This window comes from Staurois parvus, unplaced genomic scaffold (assembly GCF_062004578.1).
Source record: "Staurois parvus isolate SC_StPar_1 unplaced genomic scaffold, SC_StPar_1.0 ptg001004l, whole genome shotgun sequence".
Lineage (NCBI taxonomy): Eukaryota > Metazoa > Chordata > Amphibia > Anura > Ranidae > Staurois > Staurois parvus.
In genome coordinates, this window is record NW_028318800.1 from 277,898 (window position 1) to 304,796 (window position 26,899).

Below are 26,899 nucleotides of genomic sequence, written 5' to 3' on the forward strand. Positions count from 1 at the left end.
GGGGGTAGGAGGGGACACTGAGGTAATTGTGGGGGGTAGAAGGGGACACTGAGGTAATTGTAGGGGGTAGGAGGGGACGCTGAGGTAATTGTAGGGGGTAGGAGGGGACGCTGAGGTAATTGTAGGGGGTAGAAGGGGACACTGAGGTAATTGTACGGGGTAGGAGGGGACGCTGAGGTAATTGTGGGGGGTAGAAGGGGACACTGAGGTAATTGTAGGGGGTTGGAGGGGACGCTGAGGTAAATGTAGGGGGTAGGAGGGGACGCTGAGGTAATTGTAGAGGGGGTAGTGAGGGACACTGGTAATAAGGTGTGTGTGTGTGTGTGTGTGTGTGTGTGGGGGGGGGGGGTGATTAGGGGATGAGGATAGAAGGGGACACTGAGGTAATGAGAGGGGTATAGGGGGTTGAAGATAATGAGGTAATTGGGGTGTAGTAAGAGGAAGGGGGTAGAATGTGACAGTGAAATTACTGGATGGGGGAAGGCATAGAAGGGGACACTGAGGTAGTGAAAGGAGTATGAGGGGATGTTGGGGGGAGTTGAGGGGACACCGAGGTCAACAAAACCCAGAAGTTGATTTTTCTGCTTCTCAGTCTGATAAATGGAGGGAATTCAGTGGTGAGACAGGAAGATGAATGGAAGCTCAGACTGGTGACCCCCTTCCTGGGAAGTGAGCGGTGACACATGTGAATGGCCCAGTGACGTGTACACAAGGAGGACCTATACTCCATACTATACCAGCTGTACTTATATCAGAGATTTACCTCAGGAATATTATTATTAGTGACCTGAGGAGATGGGGAGACTCAGGAGAGGGATTATTCATGTATGTGGTTTCTTCATCACAACTAGGACGGGGGTATGGAGACACTTCCTATGAGGGGACACTTTCCTGTCCCATGGTCCTTCTCAGGCTGACCTTCAAGAAAATGGCAGCCATGTTTTACTCTCCCCCTAGTGACGGCAAGAGTCGGGGCGGAAGTAGTGGCGGAGCATTGTGGGAGGACGGTGTAGTGGAGACGCTGGTTGTGTGAGGAATATGGCGGCCTCCTCGTCTGCAGGAAGCGGCCCTGGGCCCTCAGGAGCCGGGAACCCCGGAGGAGTGTCCGGACTGACCGCCGCCATCACCGGGACCATGAACAAGAAGAAGAAACCGTTCCTGGGCATGCCGGCCCCGCTGGGATATGTGCCGGGACTGGGGAGAGGGTGAGACACCCGGGGGTGGTGGAAGGGAACACTGAGGGGATGTGTGTGCAATGGAGGGTGACAGTGAGATGAGGGGGGTATGAGAGGACGCTGAGGAGACGGGGAATAGATGGGAAGGGGGGTATGAGGGGACGCTGGAGATGGGGAGGGGGGTATGAGGGGACAAGAAGGGGGGTATGAGGGGTAGCTATGGAGATGGGAAGGGGGGTATGAGGGGACGCTGAAGGAGACGGGAAGGGGGGTATGAGGGGAAGCTGAAGGAGACGGGAAGGGGGGTATGAGGGGAAGCTGAAGGAGACGGGAAGGGGGGTATGAGAGGACGCTGAAGGAGACGGGAAGGGGGGTATGAGGGGAAGCTGAAGGAGACGGGAAGGGGGGTATGAGGGGACGCTGAAGGAGACGGGAAGGGGGGTATGAGGGGATGCTGGAGATCGGGAGGGGGGTATGAGGGGTAGCTGTGGAGATGGGAAGGGGGGTATGAGAGGACGCTGAAGGAGACGGGAAGGGGGGTATGAGGGGACGCTGAAGGAGACGGGAAGGGGGGTATGAGGGACGCTGAAGGAGACGGGAAGGGGGGTATGAGGGGACACTGAAGGAGACGGGAAGGGGGGTATGAGGGGACGCTGAAGGAGACGGGAAGGGGGGTATGAGGAGACGGGAAGGGGGGTATGAGGGGACGCTGAAGGAGACGGGAAGGGGGGTATGAGGGGACGCTGAAGGAGACGGGAAGGGGGGTATGAGGGGACGCTGAAGGAGACGGGAAGGGGGGTATGAGGGGACGCTTAAAGAGACGGGAAGGGGGTTATGAGGGGACGCTTAAGGAGACGGAAAGGGGGTTATGAGGGGACGCTGAAGGAGACGGGAAGGGGGTTATGAGGGGACGCTTAAGGAGACGGAAAGGGGGTTATGAGGGGACGCTGAAGGAGACGGAAAGGGGGTTATGAGGGGACGCTGAAGGAAACTGGGAGGGGGTATGAGGAGGTATGGAGGGACTTCGAGGAGACAAGGAAGGGGGATATGAGGGAACTTAGAGGAGACGGGAAAGGGGGTTTAAAGGGATACTGAGGAAATGGGGAGGCTGGTATGAGGGGTCGCTGAGATGATGAGGGGGGAATGAGGGGTTGCTGAGGAAACGGGGAGTGGGGGGATGAGGGGACAGTGAGGAGACTTGGAGGGGGCTGTAAAGGGACACTTGAGGAAACGGGGAGGGGTTGCTGAGATGAAGGGGAGGGGGGTATAAGGGAATGCTGAGATGAAGGGAATGAGGGGTCGCTGAGGAGACGGGAGGGGTGGGTATGTGGAGATGTGGTGGGGGTATGTTGGGATGCAGATATTGGGGAAGGTGAGTACATTAGGGGACTGCAGTGGATATGTTGGGCTGATCCCTGTATGTTGTGGAATAGTGTGTGTGGGGGGAGGGGTATCAGTGTACAGTATGGAAATATTGGGGTGTTGTGGGGATAACAGCGGGGAGGCAGAGATTATGAAGGGTGATCAGTGGAGCGGGGTGATCTGGACATAAACTGAATTCAGGTCGGTGATCCTACTATGTCTGCTGTTTTATTATGGTGTTTCGGCCATAAATGACCGCAGTCCTTTTGCTCTGCAGTGCCACAGGTTTCACCACTCGTTCTGATATTGGTCCGGCCCGTGATGCCAATGATCCAGTGGACGATCGCCATGCCCCACCAGGAAAAAGGACAGTTGGGGACCAGATGAAAAAGAATCAGGCTGATGATGACGATGAAGATTTGAATGACACCAATTATGATGAGGTACAGAGAGAACCGCGTGGCGGTTGGGACCTGTATTCCCTGTATGTTTGTCTAAGCGCACAATAGGAGATACACCAATCAGCCATATCATTATGACCACTGACGGGTTAGGCGAATAACACTGATTATCCCATTACAATGACATCTGTAAGTGGGTGGGATATATTGGACAGCAAGTAAACATGTTGTCCATGAAATTGACGTGTTGCAGGCAGGAAAAATGGAGTTCATAGTTTATGTACCTTGGTGTATAGTCACAGACCACTCAGAGTGCCCAAGCTGATCCGTGTCCACAGCCCACAGCGCCTACAATGGGCATGTGTACATCAGAAGTGGACCACGGGGTAATGGAAGAAGGTGGCCCTGTCTGATGAATCACATTTTTTTTACTTCATGTGAATGGCCTGGTGCCTGGAGAGATGAAACCAGGATGCAGTATGGGAAGAAGACAAGCCGGCAGAAGCAGTACGATGCTTTTTGCAATGTTCTGCTGGGAAACCTGGGTCCTGCTATTCATGTGGCTGTTAACGCCTACCTTAGCATTGTTGCTGTCCAATTACACCCCTTTCTGGAAACTGTATCCCCTGATGGCCGTGGCCTCTTTTAACTGGGTAATGCGTCCTGCCACAATGCAAGAATGGTTGAAGAATGACCTGAGGATCACAACTAGTTTGAGGTGTTGACCTCAACTTACAGGACTTAAAGCAGAGTTCCAGTCACACCGTAAACAAATAAGTCAGCAGATACAAAAACTGTAGCTGCTGACTTAAAAAACAGCCACGCAGCTGTCCCACTATCCTGCGGTTTCCTCCCCGCAGCCCGTTTCACCGGCCGTCCGGTATTCCCGACGCCAGCATCTTCAGTGTGGGCACCCGGCTGTGACAGCTTGCGGCTTCACAGCAGGGAGCCCACTGTGTATGTGCAAGTGAATGGTCCCGTAGTCTTCTGTGACCTGTCATGTGTCCCAGAAGACTACAGGGAGGGAGGGGAGACAACCTCCCCTTTCCGATCGCCTAGGCGATCGCAGCGGAAGTAGGAGTGGATACCTGTCAATTTCGGGTACCCGCTCCCCAAAGGTGTGGATCCTTAATGGGGAGCGGGGGACCAGTCTTTAAAGCGGAACTTGCCCTTTTGGGTGGAGCTCCGCTTTAAAGGATCTTCTACTGATGGCCTGGTCCCAGACATCACCGCATACTTTCAGAGATCTAATGATGTCCATGCCTCGATGTGCCAGGGCTGTTTTGGTGGGGGGATTTACTCAGCATTAGGTGGGCCATCATAATGTAAAGGCTGATCAGCGTATGTAGTCTAATGTACACAGCTGTGTTAAAGTGGAGCTAAACCTTTAGTGGCAAAAATTGTAAGCATGGAGCCTTTTATTGCAGAAGAGACACGCTTTTTTGGTTCATTGTAACATTTGTATAAAAACTGTACTTTTTAATTTTTTTTTATTTTTAGAAATCTATAGGTTACAACTCTTTTAACGAATACTGATACATTTGCTTTCCCCATCACTCTGCAGTTTAATGGCTATGCTGGTAGTTTGTTCTCCAGCGGCCCATACGAGAAGGATGATGAAGAGGCGGACGCCATCTATGCTGCACTGGACAAAAGAATGGATGAAAGACGGAAAGAGAGAAGGTTTGTACATAATGTATTACTCCTGTAGTGTAGAAACAAGAAGATTCTAATTAGAAATATCATTAAACCGTATCTAAGTGAAACATTAAAGTGTTTGAACAGCAAAAATGGAAACTTTGGGTTTTTTTGTTTTTGTTTTGTTTTTTTTACACCTACACCAGTTGACCAGTAACATTCATTCAGAATTTTTCAGTACATCTGATGACTTCGCAAATGCTGTTTGAAATTATTTTAAAAGTTTGGATTTTTGTCATTAATGGACTTTCCTTTCTTTTTTTGTCTCTGCTGTTAAAAACAAATGTCGATTTGACCCCACTAATGATTACAAATTTGAATGAACATCTTTCACCGATTCCCATCTGGTCTATTGTAGAATGACAGCCGGATGGGTTCGCTCTCGTTTTGGGAGGGCGTCGGCGTTAGCGTGGCGATCAGTGGTGAGCTGTGTTTCTTGGACTCAGCTAGTCACCAATCAGGGATACCATTTAGGTCCAATCACAGCTGATCACGTGTAAAGAAATGCAGTGAATTGTCACTTCCTTGACTCAGCACTGTCACAGTGCTGAGGAAATGAAAGCCGATAACTGACTTACCTGTGACGGGATGTTTACAGTGATAATCAGGGCACTCCTCTTCAGTGCTGCCCCATTAGTGCAGCATATCAGTTCCCAACAGTGCAGCATATCAGTGCCCAGTGCCGCCTCATCAGTGCCCATCATTGCCGCCTCATCAACGCACATCAGTGAAGAAGAAAAATGTACTTATTATTTTATACTTATTAATATTATTTCTTATAAAATTTTATAATATAAACAAAGAAAAGTGCTTTGTGTTTTTTTATCTTCAGAATTTTCGTTTTTTTTTTTAATTTGTTTAGCAAAAAAATTAAAAAAAAAACCCAGTGGTGATCAAAAACCACCAGAAGAAAGCTTTATTTGTGTGAAAAAATAACAAACATTTTGTTTGAGCACCGTGTTGCATGACTGCGCAGTTGTCATTGAAAGTGTGCGACAACGCTGAACATTGGCCTGGGCATGAATGGGATAAAAGTGACCAGTATTGAAGTGGTTATTTGAAAAAAAAAAAAAAGCCCCAAAAAATGAAAACTAAATTCGACTAGTGTTTGGTCCGCTTTACAGAGGTTTACTCAAAAACCCATAAAGTGAAAATGTTGTCACCCAGAAAAGGAGTTGGGGAGCCCCAAGTTTTTAACTTGCACTACATTTACACCAGACTCTCTATTGTATGCTTGCTTTTGGTCTGCTCTGATATTTCTCCTACTTTTTGGGGGTGCACTTACACTTGACGCTTGGTGGGCATTCTAATTTATACATTTGCACAATGTTTTTTACAATGCTGTATAATCTTTTTTTTTTTCTGGTTAACAGAGAACAGAGAGAGAAAGAGGAAATTGAAAAATATCGTATGGAGAGACCCAAAATCCAGCAGCAGTTTTCGGATTTAAAGGTAACTTTGTTATGTTGTTACTAAGTAGTTGTAGGAGCCTTGGTGTCCTTATCGATGCATCATTATTTTTATGTAAATTTTCCTCTTTAGAGGAAATTAGCTGAAGTAACAGAGGAAGAGTGGCTGAGCATCCCTGAGGTTGGCGACGCCCGGAATAAGCGCCAACGAAATCCTCGCCATGAGAAACTCACTCCAGTCCCCGACAGTTTCTTTGCCAAACATTTGCAGACGGGGGAGAACCACTCAACTGTTGATCCACGACAGACGGTGAGAAGTTGCTCTGTGATTTACCTCCTATGATGTATTTGCTGGGGACAGTCAAACCAAAACTGGGTTTTTTTTTTTATTTGTGTTTGTTTTGTCTTTTTTTTTGTTTTGTTTTTAATTTTGGTAGATGAGAGATAAATAACTCAAATATAGTGCTGACTTATTTTTCCAGACTGCAGCTATTATATCCCAATACCCCTGCTGGATAAAACATTAAAGCTTTTTGTTTTTTTAGTCTTAGATTGGAGAAGTAAAAACTGATAAATTTAAAGTTTTCGTATTATCATAGGAACAGGCGGTGGGGATAAATCCTCCATTGGAGACCAGTGTTCTGGCTGCCTGGAGGTTTTCTTCCTTTACCTTGAGGATATTTTCTAATTTCCTCTTATGTCTTTAAGACAGGAAGTGAACAGAAATCTCCGCAATAGAACAGACAGTCACGAAAAAAAAAGAGAGAGAAGGGTCTTAAAGTGTTACTAGCTTGGAAACATCTTTTACCTTTTCTCATTGGAGTATCTCTTGAAATATAAATCTTTGCCTACCCTAAGTACAGTACACAGATAAAATACACATTTCTTTTTTTTTTTATTTGCCAATTGAGGTTTCTCTGTTCAGCCGGTCTTGTCATTCAGTCACCTCTGCCACACTGCACAGCCAGAATCTCACTGTATTGGATTTACCACTCCCTGGGTTGCCTTCCTGCTCATTGTACTAAAGGTGATAGTGGTGATTCATTAGCAGTGAACAGGTTAGAGGTTAAATATGGTGTAAGAAAGCTGCAAAGCTGGACAGGGGGTCACCTATCCGTGGAAATCACAAGAACGGCTGAACAGAATGACAAGAATTTCTGAATCAAACTACAAATCATTTATCAGGTAAAACAGTAAATGTAGTCCAGATTTTTTTGTTTAGTGGTTTTACTTAAATTCATCTGTAATGGAGAGTGTGCTTCTGAATTAACTCCGGAGTACTCAATGCTTTAACACACACTGTAAAGAAGAAATCACATAACCTATATTTGTGGACCATCAGACATTATTCTCAGATAATGTAAATATGGCTAATATTTCATTGTTTTGGCCATTTGTAAAACAATATCCTGCCTTTCCATTAGGTTTGAGCTGCTTTTTAACGTATTCCTTTTCTGTTTAGCAATTTGGGGGGTTGAACACCCCTTTCCCAGGTGGCCTGAACACCCCGTACCCAGGAGGAATGACACCAGGCCTAATGACACCCGGCTCTGGAGAACTGGACATGAGGAAAATCGGACAGGCCAGAAATACCCTGATGGACATGAGGCTGAGCCAGGTGAGTAGCAAAAGTTTTATTGTAGTCTATGGAGAAAATAATTCAAAGTAACTTTTGTTTTTCTTTAATAGCGTATATAGATGTGTGAACTAAAATGTAAATACGTTCCAGCTTACCATTCCTTAGATATGGTGGATGCATTAGATTCCTGTTTGACTGGTGGGAGAGCGGATATAGTGAATGCGGGGTCCTGGGAGACTGGGTATAGTGAATGCGGGGTTCGGGAGACCGGGTATAGTGAATGCGGGGTCCGGGGAGACTGGATATAGTGAATGCAGGGTCCGGGGAGAGCGGATATAGTGAATGCGGGGTCCTGGGAGACTGGGTATAGTGAATGCGGGGTCCGGGGAGACCGGATATAGTGAATGCGGGGTCCGGGGAGAGCGGATATAGTGAATGCGGGGTCCTGGGAGACTGGGTATAGTGAATGCGGGGTTCGGGAGACCGGGTATAGTGAATGCGGGGTCCGGGGAGACTGGATATAGTGAATGCAGGGTCTGGGAGACTGGATATAGTGAATGCGGGGTCCGGGGAGACCGGATATAGTGAATGCGGGGTCCGGGGAGACCGGATATAGGGAATGCGGGGTCCGGGGAGACCGGATATAGGGAATGCGGGGTCCGGGGAGACCGGATATAGCGAATGCGGGGTCCGGGGAGACCGGATATAGCGAATGCGGGGTCCGGGGAGACCGGATATAGCGAATGCGGGGTCCGGGGAGACCGGATATAGCGAATGCGGGGTCCGGGGAGACCGGATATAGCGAATGCGGGGTCCGGGGAGACCGGATATAGCGAATGCGGGGTCCGGGGAGACCGGATATAGCGAATGCGGGGTCCGGGGAGACCGGATATAGCGAATGCGGGGTCCGGGGAGACCGGATATAGCGAATGCGGGGTCCGGGGAGACCGGATATAGCGAATGCGGGGTCCGGGGAGACCGGATATAGCGAATGCGGGGTCCGGGGAGACCGGATATAGCGAATGCGGGGTCCGGGGAGACCGGATATAGCGAATGCGGGGTCCGGGGAGACCGGATATAGCGAATGCGGGGTCCGGGGAGACCGGATATAGCGAATGCGGGGTCCGGGGAGACCGGATATAGCGAATGCGGGGTCCGGGGAGACCGGATATAGCGAATGCGGGGTCCGGGGAGACCGGATATAGCGAATGCGGGGTCCGGGGAGACCGGATATAGCGAATGCGGGGTCCGGGGAGACCGGATATAGCGAATGCGGGGTCCGGGGAGACCGGATATAGCGAATGCCGGGTCCGGGGAGACCGGATATAGCGAATGCCGGGTCCGGGGAGACCGGATATAGCGAATGCCGGGTCCGGGGAGACCGGATATAGCGAATGCCGGGTCCGGGGAGACCGGATATAGCGAATGCCGGGTCCGGGGAGACCGGATATAGCGAATGCCGGGTCCGGGGAGACCGGATATAGCGAATGCCGGGTCCGGGGAGACCGGATATAGCGAATGCCGGGTCCGGGGAGACCGGATATAGCGAATGCCGGGTCCGGGGAGACCGGATATAGCGAATGCCGGGTCCGGGGAGACCGGATATAGTGAATGCAGGGTCCGGGGTTTAGTGACACTTTAACAACTCTTGCACTTTCTTGCTGGCCCTTGACCTTGTAATAGGGGTAAGACTGGCCTTGCAGCAAACCTGAATGCTGAGGGATTTGATTTAATCTAGGGTCTTTAAAAGTATGTTGCCCGCCTTTATTTTCTGTAACTATTTCTAGCTTGCTGAGGTGACAGGTGTGTACATTAATCAGCTATGGTGTGTTAAGATGCTTTGGATGCAGAAAGCTTAAAGTTCATATACAACCTGTTTCCTTCTGCAGGTGTCAGACTCTGTGAGTGGCCAAACTGTGGTTGATCCCAAAGGTTACCTGACTGATCTGAACTCTATGATCCCTACCCACGGAGGAGACATCAAGTATGTGTGATGAATAGTTGATGACAGTGTTGTATTTAATGTGTTTATGTGGCTGACATGTTTACTTTTACTCTTTAACCAGCGATATTAAGAAAGCTCGTCTGCTGCTGAAGTCTGTGCGAGAAACCAACCCTCACCACCCACCTGCCTGGATTGCGTCTGCCCGTCTGGAAGAAGTTACTGGCAAGCTACAAGTCGCTCGCAATCTCATCATGAAAGGAACAGAAATGTGTCCCAAGGTGAATTTCCATCATTCATCACGGGAACAGCCTGTGATTTTGTTTCAAGCTGTGATCATTAAAAACATTTTATTCAGAGTTTAAAGCAGTAGTAAACCTCCACAAAAATACAAACAAAAATTGGGCACCCCTGCAAGTTTGAGTCATAATGTACTAGCATGCAAAACAGACTAGCACATTATGACAGACTTGCCTGCACACGGAGCACTCCAGTGCAGCGCTGTCTTGGCTCCCCGGTGCTTACATCTTCATCTGGTTTTCCTTCCGGGTTCCTGGGCTCCAGCTGTTTGAGTATCTGGGGCTGCAATGAGGTCACTGCCACATCAGAGGACATGCCACAGCAATCTGCATTTCATGGCATAATGTATGCCCTGTATGCAGAGCGTCACTGAACATGCGCTGGTGACGTCATTGGCTGTTGCCATTGTAAATATCTCCTAGACCAGGGGTAGGCAACCTGCGGCTCTCTAGCTGTTGTGGAACTACATTTCCCATGAGGCATTGCAAAGATTACAAAACTGACAGTTACAGCTATGACTTGTAGAGGCATGATGGAACTTGTAGTCCTGTGGCTCTGAGGTTGCCTACCCCTGTCCTAGACGGTACAGTAAATGGAGATTTTCATTGTACCTACAGGTAAGGCTGATTGTAAACTTTAACTGTAGGTACAACTTAAAAAATAGGCTTTACTGCTTTAAATGGGCCTGATAGTTTGAAGAGACATGCCTGCCATACTGTCTCTTTTTAGTGAGCGCTGTTTGATTTGGGGCTTTTACAGTTAAAAAGGAATAAAATACATTCAATTCACATGTAAACTTATGTGAAGTTTATTGTTGATTTGAAGGTTCTGGCAACATGGTCTCTTAAGATTAAGACCTGGTTCACATCTATGCGGCCGTACAGACTGCGTTTTGCGTGGGCACAAGAGCCCATTCACTTGAATGGACTCCCGTGTCCCGTGACACGCAGGGAAGAAGTCCCTGCACTTCTTTGGAAACCGCAGCCCGCACAGGAACGTCGGTTTTCAGTACAGTTGCGTTTTCGAGTGCGGGCTGCGTGCCATTAGAACTAATGGCACCCGCCCGCGGATCCGCATTCTTCTGCCGGATTTTCTTGCGGATCCGCAGCGGCACCACCTGCACATATGTGATATTTGAACCTAGCCTTACTCTCGTGACGCAATGGGGGAATTTTGTGCTCTGCTGCTGCCTGCCCAGTTATGTTCACTGGCTTGGTATGGGGGAGCACATACCTGGTTTGTTGAGCTGTTAGGTACTGGAATTTTGCCTGTTAAATGCTCTGCCTTTAGAAGAACAGAAGCTGATAAGAAATTTGATATGTTTGATTTTGGTCCCTTAGATTATAAAAAAAACAAAAAATGTCCTTTGTGCTATTGAAAATTTGAATTGCTTATCGATGTAGGGCTATACTCATCTTTGAGGGTTGGCAGATGAGAATGATCTTTTTACTGAGTGGCTGAGCTTGCCTAGGCAGTTTGCCAGTTCCTCCCGAGTCATACCATTGCTTTAGTAATCATTTGTGGGATGAGACACCCTTTTAATGTTCCTCTTTTGTATGTTGGCCAACAGAGTGAAGACGTATGGCTGGAAGCAGCCCGTCTCCAGCCAGGAGACACAGCAAAGGCTGTGGTGGCCCAGGCCATTTGTCACCTTCCACAGTCTGTCCGTATCTATATCCGAGCTGCTGAGCTGGAAACTGACCTTCGAGCCAAAAAGCGGGTGCTGCGGAAAGGTAACTAATGGGATCAAGTTTATACGCTTCTTTTTTTTTTTTTTTTAAAGGGAACTACAAAGACTAATATAATAAACGAATATATTCATCTATCACAAAATTACTTTTCTATGTAACCACTAAAATTTCCTGGAATCTGGCTTTTTTTATTGTCTTGTGTTTTTAAAATTTAAAATCGGCATCGGAGTTGGAGTGCCTGATGTAAATGTGAACTGATAGTGAGCCAAAGAACACAGGGAGGTGGTGTGACAGTGGTATGATGTCTGTAGAGCTACTCTCTGTGAGACCCTCCTGTTATGCAGCAATATAGCAGGGCAGGGATGGATATGTTCACAAGAATGAAAAGTACCACATGGCTGTACATGGTCATTTACAGATAAGTTTGTGTTGAACTGTACATTTAGCTGTTTAGGGTACCCTTAAATTGTAGCTTTACCTTGCGATTCTCCCAGATCTATAAAACCTTCTTTTCTCTGCACAGCTCTGGAGCATGTTCCAAACTCAGTCCGCCTGTGGAAGGCTGCTGTGGAACTGGAGGAGCCTGAGGACGCCAGGATCATGCTGAGCCGTGCTGTGGAATGCTGCCCCACTAGTGTAGAGGTGAGACTCCTTCAGGCATATTCAGTAAACAGTGTATTGAACATAGAAAAGTAACCTATAACAATGAATCATTGTTCCCTTTAGTGAGACTACTATAAGACAGATTCTGATTGGTTACCATAGTTCAGAGTTTCAGATTTTCAGGAAAGGAGGTTGGTGGTGCTATTGCTGTAATATATATTTAAAACCATTGTGTGTCTTTTCCTAATACTTCTACAATGGTTGCTTTCCAGACCAAAATTACTTGTGTGTATATAGTGGGGAAATGTCAGAAATCTCACAACGGTTGCGTCATGCTTCATATGAAACTGCATTGGTGAAGTAAAAGCTTCATCTGCTGATTTAGAGACTTCAAAATGTCAATATACAATGCAATCCTTCATGTTATCTCTACTTTAAAAAAATAAATAAAAAATTTTCAGCCGTGACTGTAATAAATATAACTGTAAATGAAATATAATCAGGACATGTTTGGCTGTTTACACTCACAGCCCAGAGCCCTGTGTTGACAACCAACACAGAGTTCTTTACAGAGGGAACGATCCCTCGGTTTCTCATCCCTGCAAACAGAGATTGGTTAGTAAAGCAGCACCATTTACAAACATTACACGTTGTTAGGCACACATTTAACCCCTTGATCACCCCAGATGTTAACCCTTTTCCAGCCAGTGCCATTAAAGTAGCAACACTATTATCACTGATCACTGTATTAAAGTGACACCACTGCACACAGAAGGTTTTTTACCTTCATGCATAGAATAAATGAAGGAAAAAAACCTTGAGCCTTTGGAGCAACTTTAATTTCACTGTTGATGTCAGTATCAGTTAGTCATTCTCCCCCAGCGTCAGTTAGTGTAAGATTACGCCACACTATCGCAGTCCCATTATAAGTCCCTGATCACCACCGTTCGTAAAAAAATATATAAAACAATAAATTCCGATATATATGCCATAGTTTGTAGAAGCTATAACTTTCACACAAACCACTCAATATACACTTTTTTTTTTCTTTAATGAAAGACATGTAGAAGAATACATTTTGGCTGAAATTTATGAAGAAATTTCGTATTTGTTGATTTTTTTTTTTTTGGATGTTTTATAGCAGAAAGTACAAAATTTTGTTTTTTCTTCGAACTTTTCAGTATTTTTTTCGTTTTATATTGCAAAACATAAACTCAGTAGTGATCAAATACCACCAAAATAAAGCTCTATTTTGTGTTTAAAAAAATTATATAAATTTAATTTGGGTATAGAATTGCATGACTGCTCAATTACCCAAACAAAATTTGTGTTTTGTTTCCCACAAATAGAGCTTTCTTTTGGTGGTTTTTGATCCCCTCTACAGTTTTTATTTTTGCGCTATAAACAAAAAAGACCGCCTATTTTGAAAAAAAAAAAAATCCCAATATCTTTGACTTTTTGCTATAAAACATATCCAATAAAATAAATTTAAAAAATTAAAATTTTGTCATAAATTTAGGCCAAAATGTATTCTGCTGCAATCTCAATATGTATATATTTATGTTTACGTGAAAGTTATAGCGTCTACAAATGGCGGTATATATACTGAAATTAAATTTTTTTTATACTAGTAGTGGCGGCGATCAGCGACTTATAGCATAACTGGCACTGGGTGGGAACTAACTTGCCACTGACCTCTCCAGTGGCACGAAGACCGTGATCATTACTAATAAAAAGCACTGACACTGTACTAATGGCACTGGGCAGAAGGGGTTAACATCCTGGGCGACCAAGGGTTAACAGTGCGCTGTGTGTGTTTTACTTGGGGGATATGTTGCTTTGTATCTCTATGCTGTGTAGAGATACAAAGCAGCATGTCCATGCTGACAGGAAAGTGAACTGTGTTTACACACTGATCACTCCCCTCTCAGCCCAGCCGGTGATTGACATATCCAGCGGCGCAGACAAGGCAGTGTGCACACGCCCCCTACTCAGAAATGCAAAATCACGTATATTTATGTGATTTTACACAGCGGAGCCGCCCTGTAGCAGTATATCTGCTATAGGGCTGCTGTTAAGTGGTTAATGCCGCTATATTTGTCAAGTATAGGATTCCTTTTAAATTTTTTTTTTTTTTTTTTGTGGTCTAGTTATGGTTGGCTTTGGCCAGGTTGGAGACCTATGAGAATGCCCGTAAAGTCTTGAACAAGGCTCGAGAGAATATCCCTACTGACAGACACATCTGGATCACAGCCGCCAAACTGGAGGAGGCCAATGGAAACACACAGATGGTGGAAAAGATCGTGGACAGAGCTATCACTTCTCTGAGAGCCAATGGAGTAGAAATCAACCGAGAACAGTGGATACAGGTAGGTGTGAAAGGTGGAAGTTTTGGAATAAACACAGGTGTGCATGATTGGCCTGCAGAGTGTTTGGTGGGTGAAATTGGGAATCCCTGATCTTCGGGAATACACGCTCATGGTTGCATTTTCAAGCACACCAATTTAGTATAGACTAATTCATTTCCTATATAAATTTCAATGCTAATTTTCCTAACTTCACTGTGCAATAAAATATTTGTCAGAAAATAATCCTAGGTAATTATCAGGGAGATGGATGTTGATCCAAAGGTGTCTTTTTCCATCTGTAGGATGCAGAGGAGTGTGACAAAGCTGGCAGCGTGGTAACGTGCCAAGCCGTTATCAGGGCCGTCATTGGAATTGGCATAGAAGAGGAGGACAGGAAGCACACGTGGATGGAGGATGCGGAAAGTGTGAGTCCCTCTTTGTGCTGTTTTAGTGGATACTGTTTTTAAATCCATGTATAAGACCTCCAGGTTATTGCCACGTTTAAAACAGGGTCTATTTTATATATCTTGCAGTGTGTATCTCATGGTGCACTGGAGTGTGCCCGGGCCATCTATGCATACGCCCTGCAGGTGTTCCCTATGAAGAAGAGCGTGTGGCTGCGGGCTGCCTATTTTGAGAAGAATCATGGAACAAGGTATGTGTGTAGTCTAGATGAATAGATTATCAAATTGAATATTGTACATTATTTCTACTTCTTTTGTCCTCACTAGCACTATATATATGTATATATATATATATAGATAGATAGATGTATTTAATATAATTTTTTTTTTTTTTTGTAAGATTTGGATAGAATGTGGTCCTTTTAGAGTCCCTGTCAGGCGTTTACAGCTGTTTCCCCACAGGGTAGATTCACTTCATCTAGTTGTCCTATTGATCATTCTTCCCCTCTATCCAAATCTAAAACCATGTTTAGGATTTTATCAGATAAGTCACATGCTGCTTTCTTCTCAAAATTAAAGCCAATATGAACCTTCAGTTTAAATTGGCTAAATACATTCCAGGTTCATCAAAACATAAGTTGTGCAAAGAAAGACTAGGCTACTTTCACACTGCTCCATGGGGGAAAAAAAAACAAATCACATAGGTGTTTTTGCCACGTTGCATTGTGGTTTCAATGCGTTTGCGTTTTCCCCATTGGACAAAGCACTTGCCACAGGTGTATTGCTTTTTCGATGAAGTTTTTTAACATTTTCCATTAATTTCAATGCTGTGGTGCGTTTTTGGTGCAGTTTTTTTTTTTTTTCTGGGCGAAACATACTCCAAAAATGCAGCACGTAGGATTTTTTTTACACCTCAACTGTGCTATGGAACAGTGCCATTGGATTTAAAGGTATGCAGTTTTCTTCCACTTTTCTGCTTTTTTAACTGAAGAACACACCAAAGGCTGATCAGTGTGAAAGCAGCTTTACAATTATTTTTTTTCTAAAGCTGTTGCAGCCTGAAGGAAAAAAAAAAAGTCCCCTACTAGCAAGTGTAAAGTTGGATCCTTATTCTCTATGGGGAAGCAGTGCAAAGGTCTGACATATCCCTACTCAAAGTCAGATCTATAGCTGTGCTCATGCTCCCTGCTGATTTGATGAGCTCAGGCAAGGGGTCATATCAGACTTCCGCAGAGAAAGCACTGCTTCCCCAGTGGTCCATGCTTTTTGAAGAAAAAAAAACCCTGCATATCTATAGCTATTCCTGGAAGTCATTTGGCTTATTTAAACTGACTGGTCAATTGGGCCTTAAAAGCATATATTGTGCTGAAATGTTAAATAAAAAAAAAAAAGTTTATTTATTTCCTTCTTTCACCCTCTGTTTCTTCAGGGAGTCCCTGGAGACCCTCCTGCAGAGAGCTGTCGCCCATTGTCCAAAGGCCGAGGTTCTGTGGCTGATGGGGGCCAAGTCTAAATGGCTTGCAGGTGATGTGCCAGCTGCTAGGAGTATCCTCGCTCTTGCCTTCCAGGTGAGTCCTCTCATTGCAGGAGTTACACCCTGGTCACACCGATCTGACTTTGAAATCATGGACTTCCAGTGATTTGCAAGTCGCCTGGTATGGCAAGTCGCACCCGGTGTGACCGGGGTCTTAAAAGATGAGTTCACATTTGGGAACATCTGTTTTTTTAGGGTGGAACATTTTCCCGACCCTGCAGCTGCCACCCCATTTCCAGCCCCTTTTTCTTTTGAAAATCTTTTCTAAGAATTTTTGTTTGAATTTCACATCATTAGTGGTCCACAGCAATGGCCACTTTTTTTTTCAAGCGACCATCAAATTTGATCGGGCATGTTGGAAATTTTTTGAAAAACTAATGCATTTCTAATTAATGATGGGAGAATCGTACAAGAAATGTACCGTATATACTCGAGTATAAGCCGAGTTTTTCAGCACATTTTTTGTGCTGAAAAACGGCCCCCTCGGCTTATACTCGAGGCAACGTCTGCAGGGGGCTGCTGTCTCTTACCTGGCTCCGGTCCCACGACGATCCGGTCCAGGAAGCGCGGCTGCTCCTTCATTCGGTTTGTCCACTGGATGTTCACGCGGCTGCTCGGCTCCGCCTTCTCACCGGTGATTGGCTGCCAGAACTGTAGCTCAGGAAAGGCACACAGGCGGCCAATCACCGGCGAGGAGGCGGAGCTGAGCGGCCCCGCGAAAATCGAGTAAAGGAGATGCAGGTAAGTGTGCCGTGCTTAGGTGCTGCTGCAACCACATATGCTGGCTGCAGCAGCACCATACTGGAACAGGGGTCTGCAAGTGTCAGTGGGAGGAATAGTGCCCCATCATTGGTGTCACTGATACCAATGATGGGGCATTATTCCTCCCACTGACACCAACGATGGGGCACTTTTCCTCCCCCCCCCCCCCACTGACACCAACGATTGGGCACTATTCCTCCCCCCCCCCCACTGACACCAATGATGGGGCACTATTCCACCCCCCACTGACACCAATCATGGAGCACTATTCCACCCCCCACTGACACCAATCATGGGATACTATTTCCCCCCCCCCCACTGACACCAATGATGGGGCACTATTCCTCCCACTGATACCAATGATGGGGCACTATTCCTCCCACTGACACCAATCATGGGATACTATTCCTCCCCCCCCCCCCCCACTGACACCAATGATGGGGCACTATTCCTCCCACTGACACCAATGATGGGGCACTATTCCTCCCACTGACACCAATGATGGGGCACTATTCCTCCCACTGACACCAATGATGGGACACTATTCCTCCCACTGATAGCAATGATGGGGCACTATTCCTCCCACTGATACCAATGATGGGGCACTATTCCTCCCACTGACACCAATGATGGGGCACTATTCCTCCCACTGATACCAATGATGGGGCACTATTCCTCCCACTGACACCAATGATGGGGCACTATTCCTCCCACTGATACCAATGATGGGGCACTATTCCTCCCACTGACACCAATGATGGGGCACTATTCCTCCCACTGATACCAATGATGGGGCACTATTCCTCCCACTGATACCAATGATGGGGCACTATTCCTCCCACTGATACCAATGATGGGGCACTATTCCTCCCACTGATACCAATGATGGGGCACTATTCCTCCCACTGACACCAATGATGGGGCACTATTCCTCCCACTGACACCAATGATGGGGCACTATTCCTCCCACTGACACCAATGATGGGGCACTATTCCTCCCACTGACACCAATGATGGGGCACTATTCCTCCCACTGACACCAATGATGGGGCACTATTCCTCCCACTGACACCAATGATGGGGCACTATTCCTCCCACTGATACCAACGATGGGGCACTATTCCTCCCACTGATACCAACGATGGGGCACTATTCCTCCCACTGACACCAACGATGGGGCACTATTCCTCCCACTGACACCAATGATGGGGCACTATTCCTCCCACTGACACCAATGATGGGGCACTATTCCTCCCACTGATACCAATGATGGGGCACTATTCCTCCCACTGACACCAATGATGGGGCACTATTCCTCCCACTGACACCAATGATGGGGCACTATTCCTCCCACTGACACCAATGATGGGGCACTATTCCTCCCACTGATACCAATGATGGGGCACTATTCCTCCCACTGATACCAATGATGGGGCACTATTCCTCCCACTGATACCAATGATGGGGCACTATTCCTCCCACTGACACCAATGATGAGGCACGATTCTTCCCACTGGTGTTCCCACCCTCGTCTTATACTCGAGTCAATAGTTTTTCCCAGTTTTTTGTGATAAAATTAGGTACCTCGGCTTATATTCGGGTCGGCTTATACTCGAGTATATACGGTAATTGAAAAAGAAATGAGCATGAGCTGTGACCTGGAAACAAAAGAAAATTCTTGGCCACGAACAAGAGATGAAATTAAAGGCTTAGTTTGTCGAAGTTCGAAATCAATGGTGGCACCATCGGATTAGCAAACGGACTAAATTTCCGATATTTTTTTTTTTTTTTAAAGAAAATTTGTTCAGATTTTTTCCCATGTATGGCCTGCATTAGGTAAGATATTAACTGTACACTGCTGTTCACTCATAGCCCAAAGAGTAGCTGTAGATGCAGCAGTGGTTCATGGTATACATTATTGCATGCTCTGAAAAGTCGTGTCACCCTTCTAACGCTGTAAGAGCTGTTCACACTAGATGCAGTCCAGTGCATTGTTTTTTTTTTCTGCATCAAAAATGTATGCAGAGTGTTTTCCATGTATTGCAATGGCTCTAGTTCACACCAATGCTGACAGTTCCAGTCAGTTTCCAGTGCAGTAAAAAAAAGTAGAACATGCTGCATTTTTTTTGCACTGGACCACAGCAAACTGCATCAAATCTGCACTGGAACATAGTGTGATGTGATATGTAAGCAAAAAACGCATCCAGAGTGCGTTCTTGTGGTGTGAACTGGGCCTAAAACTAAATCACACAGGAGGGACAACGGTGGATCACAAAAGTATGTGCAGTACCTTATAAAACCTTTTTGGTTTGTAATATATTTGCTATGTGTTTTTCAGCTGTGCATTTCTTTGGTTTTAGCTCTTTAATATTTTTCCTTTTTTCAGGCCAACCCGAACAGCGAGGAGATTTGGCTGGCTGCCGTGAAATTGGAATCTGAAAATAATGAATATGAGAGAGCCCGAAGGCTGCTGGCAAAGGCTAGAAGTAGTGCTCCCACCGCCAGGGTACGCATCTTGTATTATCATTTGGGAAGAGATAATAGTTTCGGTTTCAGAAAATATTACCAATGCATTTGTGATCTTTCAGTTCAGCTAATCACTGGATGATCACTAGTCCTAGATAACTGACACAGCTGTTGATTAATAAGTTGCAGCTGTGTGCACAGGCGTGTCCTTTATACATCTCCCTCACTATGTAATTTGAAGTGTATTGTGGATATTTCTGGAATCCCTCTAAATTATATTCTTCTTGTCTTCTTCCCCTGACCAGGTGTTCATGAAATCAGTCAAGCTGGAGTGGGTGCTGGGGAAAGATGATGCCGCGCTGGAACTGTGTGAAGAGGCGTTGCGTCACTATGAGGATTTCCCAAAACTCTGGATGATGATGGGGCAAATCGAGGAGCAGAGACAGCAGGTGGAGAAAGCAAGAGAATCTTACAACCAGGGGGTGAGTTCTGACACCTTCATCTCTCTGCCCTCAGTTTTATGCATTCACTTGCCGTTAGAGCCATTTTCTGTGTTTTTATTTGTGCACGTTTAAAAAATCATTTTAGACTCCCAAACATCATATATTTTCTGAGAGCAGACCCCCTGTAGAATAAAATGGTGTTAGTTTCACTTTCTCTTTCAAGAGGGATAGCACGTATGGATGGGCAGATACCCATATGTGCTTTTATGAATGCACCAGCATAGTGTCTAGGTTCCAGCATACACCCAATTGTAACCCTAATATAATAAAACCTTAAAATGGTTGTAATTTTTTTTTTTTTAAATAACATACAGGTTTATATTTGCCTAGCAGCCCCAAACTTCCCATTCTTGGGTCTGCTGCCGGCGCTCCAAAAAAAAGCCACTTCCTATGGGGGCACTTGTGCAGGCTTGCTCCCGAATCTTGCTGTATGCGTTTGTTGACCCAGACAGAGAGGCTGAGCCGCACTTTCTGCTCCCTCGTCACTGGTTTTGCTTTTGACAGACATGTTAGTCTAGGTGTGTGAGGAGGATACTAATGCTTAAACAAGGAATGCATCAGGGAAAAAATGTTTTGGCTTTATTATCCCTTTAATTGCTGTGAAAACCGGAGTTCGTTTTATGTTGCATCTTAAATCTCCTCTTTTGTCTGGGGAAAGAACTATAATTCCAGATACCCCTTCTTTTCCCCTTATTTAGGTTTCTTGTTTTATTATGAACCTGACGCTTTAACTTGAGTTTTGGGGCAATAGGATAGTTACTGGTATGTCATCTGACTGAATGTGCATTCTCAGAAAATGGGAGACTGTAATTTTTTTAGATGACCTCTGAACCTCTAACTCGGCAATGGCACTTCCCATATTTTTTATTTAACCACTTACCCTCTAGAGGATTTACCCCCCTTCCTGACCAGGCCATTTTTTGCGCCAAGTTACTTTAACTGACAATTGCGCTGTCATGTAACACTGCACCCAAATTAAATTTATGTCCTTTTTTTTCCCCCCAAAATAGAGCTTTCTTTCGGTGGTATTTGATCACCCGTGCTTTTATTAATTTTTTGTGCTATAAACAAAAAAAGACCAACAATTTTGAGGAAAAAAAACAATTTTTGACTTTTTGCTATTAACCGCTTCCCGACCGCCCTATAGCAGAAATAATGCAACAGGGCGGCACATGTGCGCAAAATCACATGTATATACACGTGATTTTGCACACCTGTGCTGCCCTGTGGCAGTATTTCTGCTATAAGGCGGTCAGAAAACGGTTAATATCCTCAAACAAAACTATAGTTATATGCAAACACCGCTTCTTTCTTATAGCTGAAGAAGTGCCCACACTCCATCCCACTGTGGCTGTTGCTTTCTAGACTGGAGGAAAAGGTGGGGCAGCTGACCAGGGCTCGAGCCATCCTTGAAAAAAGTCGTCTGAAGAACCCAAAGACCGCTGAGCTATGGTGAGATTCACTGCCTTTAACTGTGTCTTAATCAGTCATACCAATGTGTTGGTTTTGTTGAACTCTCATTTGGGCTTATCAAGGTATGTTCTCACAACTAAACGGTCATATATTATTTTGCAGAAAGATATACTTTTGAAAGGAAAATCTCATGTGGGCTGCTGTCTGTTTTGTGTAAGATGAAATCTTGGTAGTACATAAGTTTTTTAACCACTTGACGCCCAGGGGTGTACCTGCATGTCAATGGATTTCAAGTGGTTATACTAGGTTGGATGCCCCCTTCCCCCATTGCCGCCTTCCTCGGCTCTTTCAGGCTCTCCTGTCCCACCGAGAGAATTGAGGTAATCAAAGACCAGAACAGCTCTGAACATCCCTATGGTACAGGAAACTGGAAGCGATGAGTATTCATCACTTCTGGTTTCCCCGCATGTAAACATCACTATTTTTAAATTTGGAAAATATCTGATCACCCTGATCTTGATGTGATCAGATGCTTTTAGGGCAGGGGAGAGATTACTTTATTATACAGGATTTATATAACGCCAACAGTTTGCTCAGCACTTTACAAAATAAAGGCAGACAGTTACAATACAATTTAGTACAAGAGGAAACAGAGGGCCCTGCTCGTTAGAGCTTACAATCTAGGAGATCTGGGGTCTAATAGACCCCAGCTCTCTCCACAAAGAGTACCTGTCACTGCCTATTGCTATTACAGGGGATATTTATATTCCCTGTGCTAACAATAAAATTGATAAAAAAAAATGTAAAACATCAGTGTAAAAATAAAAAAATGAATCCTTAAAAAGGGGAAAAAAAAAAAAAGCTTAAAGCGTCCCCGTGTTTAATTTATGCCTTCTCTGTTCATCAGTCGTTAAGACTATGGAGGAAATTGAAAAGCAGCAGTAACTAGAACTCGTTAGCATGAACATTGACTGATTGTATGATTGAGGTGCCAAAAGAGCATTTTGTGTACTGCATGCCTAGTAATCATTTCTTTTTGTACAGGTTGGAGTCAGTACGTCTAGAGTTCCGAGCTGGGCTGAAGAATATTGCAAATACCCTGATGGCAAAGGCTCTGCAGGAGTGTCCTAATTCAGGTGAGACCCAGTGGATATCATGCAGTGGGACTTGTTGATGGAATGATATCCAAGAGATGGGAAATAATCATTTTTGCATATGTGAAACCTTTTGTAATGATGTGATGTAGTACATTTCTTTACCATTTTCCAGGAATCTTGTGGGCAGAAGCCATATTCCTAGAAGCCAGACCTCAGAGAAAAACAAAGAGTGTTGATGCCCTCAAGAAGTGTGAACATGACCCCCATGTTCTATTGGCAGTAGCCAAGTGAGTGCCCGACCTACATCTTCTATTTCTATATAATCTGCTCCATAAGGACTTGGGTAGAAAGCGCGCATGTGCAGTGGGCACCTGACTGTGAAGCTGCAAGTTGTCACAGCTGGGTGCCCACACTGAAGATGCCGGGGAGAGAAGACGGACGGTGAAACCAGCTGTGGTGAGGACACCGCTGGACCAAGGGACAGGTAAGTGTCTGTATTTTAAAAGTCAGCAGCTACAGTTTTTCTGGCTGCTGACTTTTATTTTTTATTATTCAGCCGGAACTCCGCTTTAATCCCAGATGGATGAATGTCTCAGGCAGTGATTTGGGGCCGGCAGTGCACCATTCACTATAGTTTTGAAAGCTGTGAAGTCAATGGAGTGATGGAGTGATGTGGCTTCCTTGACACACCATGTGCAGGAAGCAGGACCAGCTTCATTGGCCAGCACCTGGTAAACCCACATTGAGGGAAAACAGTGGTGGCTTTGAAGCAGAGAGATTGGGGAATGACTTAACAGTTGTGTTTTTTTTTTTTTCTTACATAGTAATCACATTCACATGGACATGTTGCAATAATGCATATGGGGTACCATGACACACCAGCTCACATTGCCAGCACATGTCATTGAACATGGTTTTCAGAGCACCACAACTCAAAGTTGTGAACGGTCTATGCATTGAATTGTTCTGCCTATTTAAAATAAATGAAAATGTGTTGGGTAAACATTTTATAGTTCCAATAGGTCTTTATTGTATACCTAGTGTCATAATATCACCCACTTCAACAATCCTTTTTTGCTAATTTTTCTCAACATCAGGCTTTTCTGGAGTGAGCGTAAGATCTCCAAAGCACGGGATTGGTTTCACCGCACAGTGAAGATAGACTCTGACCTTGGAGATGCCTGGGCAACTTTCTATAAGTTTGAGCTGCAGCATGGTACAGAGGTGAGGAGTTAGAGGCTAATTTCCTTTTACAATTTCTAAAGGACTGGTATTAATTATGTCCTGCTGTATGTGTTTACATTTCATAAGGTATTATATATATTATATATAAAGTATTTAAAGTGGGAGTAAACGGCCTTTTTTGCTTTGTACCTACAGATGAGCCTATAATAAGGGTTAGCTGTAGGTGCTGTAAATGTCTCCTAAACATGCGCGTTTAGTAGCTGGTGACATCATATACGCATTGTGCACTCAATGGATAGCATGCTGTCCTTTGAGAGAACTGCAGTGGCCTTGACTCCCACGGGAGTGTAGTCATTGAGGCTCAGCCATTCAAGCGGCCGGAGCCAGCGATCCCGGAAAGAAGACGGGGTGAAGATGGAGGGATCCGTCTCACAGGTAAGTTTGTCATAAGGTGCTAGTATGTGTTGTATACCAGCACATTATGACATTGCCCTATGGGGGCACCATATTGGACGGCACTTCACAGTACAGATGGTCAATGATCCAAAATGCTCTACAAAAGCAACCCATGAGCTTTTGAAGGAAAAGAAGTGGAATATTCTGCAATGGCCAAGTCAATCACCTGATCTCAACCCAACTGAGCATGCATTTCACTTGCTGAAGGCAAAACTAAAAGCAGACCCACAAACAAAGAACAACTGAATAGAGCTGTAGTTAGTCTGGCAAAGCATCAGAAAGGAGGAAACCCAGTCTTTGGTCATGTCCATGGGTTCCAGACTTCAAGCAAAGCATCAGAAAGGAGGAAACCCAGTCTTTGGTCATGTCCATGGGTTCCAGACTTCAGGCAAAGCATCAAAAAGGAGGAAACCCAGTCTTTGGTAATGTCCATGGGTTCCAGACTTCAGGCAAAGCATCAGAAAGGAGGAAACCCAGTCTTTGGCAATGTCCATGGGTTCCAGACTTCAGGCAAAGCATCAGAAAGGAGGAAACCCAGTCTTTGGCAATGTCCATGGGTTCCAGACTTCAGGCAAAGCATCAGAAAGGAGGAAACCCAGTCTTTGGTAATGTCCATGGGTTCCAGACTTCAGGCAGTCATTGCCAGCAGAGGACTCTCAACAAAATATTAAAAATGAACATTTTATTTACGATTATATTCATTTGTCCAATTACTTTTGGTCCCTTTGAAAAAGGGGGGATGGCTACTCGTAAGAGCCGTAATTCCTAAACCCTTCCTCCAATCTGGATGTACATACCCTCAAATTAAACCTGAGAGTTAGCACTGTCCGCTCACATCCATTATATAACTATAGCTGGAATAGGTTTTGGTAAATACCTGAAAAAACTAAAATTGTGGCAGTGTCCAAATATATATGGACCTATTTATTCATATATAAAATCTATCACTGTGTAAATTGACGGCGCTATACAAGTACCTGAAATAAATGAATACAAAATACAATGTATTCTGTCTGCCTAACCATTCTCCACTGTACTTAATTTTACGTTTACTTTCTGTTTTGACTCACAGGAGCAGCAGGAGGAAATCCATAAACGCTGTGAAAATGCAGAGCCACGTCATGGCGAACTTTGGTGTGCGGTATCGAAAGACATTAAGAACTGGCAGAACAAAATAGGAGAAATTCTCATCTTGGTGGCTTCCAAAATAAAGAACGCATTCTGAGGAGGCTAACTAATTTGACATGCATCTTCGTGTCGTGTTACCCACCCCTCTGTGTTTTATTTTATTTTTTTTATATATCTAACTTTGGGGGCAGGTTGCCCTATTTAAGGCCCTTATTCATTTTAAGGACTGTTTTAAGGCATTGCGATCGGGGGCAGATAATCCTAGTGGTTTGAGTCTCAGAGCCCAGGTAGTCATTTTTGGATTTTCTGTGAAAATTCTGAAACGTGGGATCAGCTATGCCAACAAAAAAAGATGGACAATAAAATTGTAAATGGCTTTCTAGTTGTCATTCGGCTTAGTGACCGCTAGATGGGGACATAGTTCCGTTTACTCGCTTTTATTAGACGTGTGGCAGATGATGACACACACACAGCTATGTTAGCTCGCTTGACAAAATTTTTGTGTCTGAAATCGTGCTGTGGGAGGAGACGCTCTTCCAAGTGTTATGTTTTTGGTATTTTGCTGTAAAGTACTTCTTCATAAAATTTGTGTCTACAAAACCGTGTGTGTGATTGCAAAGGATGCTTAGTTATGAGAAACTACCAGAGGCCTAATAACCACATGGATTCTTTCTGTCATGGCAATCTAAGCTGAGAAACTGTAAAACTGTGTTTTTGGGTTTTTTCGTTTAATTTTTTTATTTATTTTTTTGTTTTTTGTTTTTTTTTGTTTGTTTGTTTTTTTTTTGCATAAGACTATTTAAACCAAAATGTTCTAGTTTTTGTTGGCGTGGTGATGGGTAAGAAACTCTTGGCTTTACATTGCTGTCTTCATTGTAGGCATTCTTCCTCTACTTGTCTAGCTGACCTTTGACACCAGGGTACAAAATAATGGGATATCTAATATTACAGTTGTCATTGGAGGTGAAGAGAAACCTTCCAATGTAGACACCTGTTTAGTGACAACTATTATTTTTCTATATGTTCTGTCTTATGAGATAAAAAACAAAATCTCCCCTACAGGACACAGAAAATAAAAAAAAAACTACTACAGTTTTTCTCTTATCTACTCTATTCAAAACTAAAGATATACTAAAGTTTTGAATAGTTTCAAAGATTGGCTTAGCAGAACTTTACCCAGGAAAAAAATATTCTCGAGAAAATTGTATAATGTATGGCCAGCCTTAGCCGGCCATACATTATACACTTTTCTTGAGATTTTTGGTTTAGATTTACCAAAAACCATATAATATGAGGTCAAAACTAACAACACTTTTAATTGTATCCAATTAGGCGGGCCCTTGCACTACATAGTTGAAGGTAAATCTAAAGGAAATTGGGCATAAATTGGACAGAAAATTGTATAGTGTATGGCCAGCCTTTGTATATCTGAAACAAACATTA

General features: G+C 44.6%; 1 protein-coding gene across 1 annotated transcript; it reads left to right on the top strand.

Annotated features, from left to right (window-relative positions):
* The first annotated feature begins 992 nt into the window (after positions 1-992).
* PRPF6 (pre-mRNA processing factor 6) lies at positions 993-26,056 on the top strand. Its single transcript, XM_089657475.1, has 21 exons — positions 993-1,205; positions 2,815-2,980; positions 4,503-4,621; positions 6,010-6,088; positions 6,179-6,355; positions 7,508-7,663; positions 9,514-9,608; positions 9,691-9,847; positions 11,437-11,599; positions 12,081-12,199; positions 14,311-14,529; positions 14,811-14,933; positions 15,042-15,163; positions 16,342-16,480; positions 19,595-19,714; positions 19,980-20,156; positions 21,496-21,629; positions 22,635-22,726; positions 22,860-22,974; positions 23,785-23,911; positions 25,401-26,056. Exons 1-21 carry the CDS (start codon positions 1,039-1,041, stop codon positions 25,551-25,553), a joined length of 2,919 nt encoding a protein of 972 aa, XP_089513601.1. The 5' UTR covers positions 993-1,038; the 3' UTR covers positions 25,554-26,056.
* Positions 26,057-26,899: the final 843 nt, after the last annotated feature.

Coding starts and splice junctions, on each gene's coding strand:
- PRPF6 (XM_089657475.1), top strand. CDS start 1,039: ATGGCGGCCTCCTCGTCTGCAGGAAGCGGCCCTGGGCCCTCAGGAGCC. Junction 1,206..2,814: donor GTGCCGGGACTGGGGAGAGG/GTGAGACACCCG, acceptor TTTGCTCTGCAG/TGCCACAGGTTTCACCACTC. Junction 9,609..9,690: donor ACCCACGGAGGAGACATCAA/GTATGTGTGATG, acceptor CTCTTTAACCAG/CGATATTAAGAAAGCTCGTC.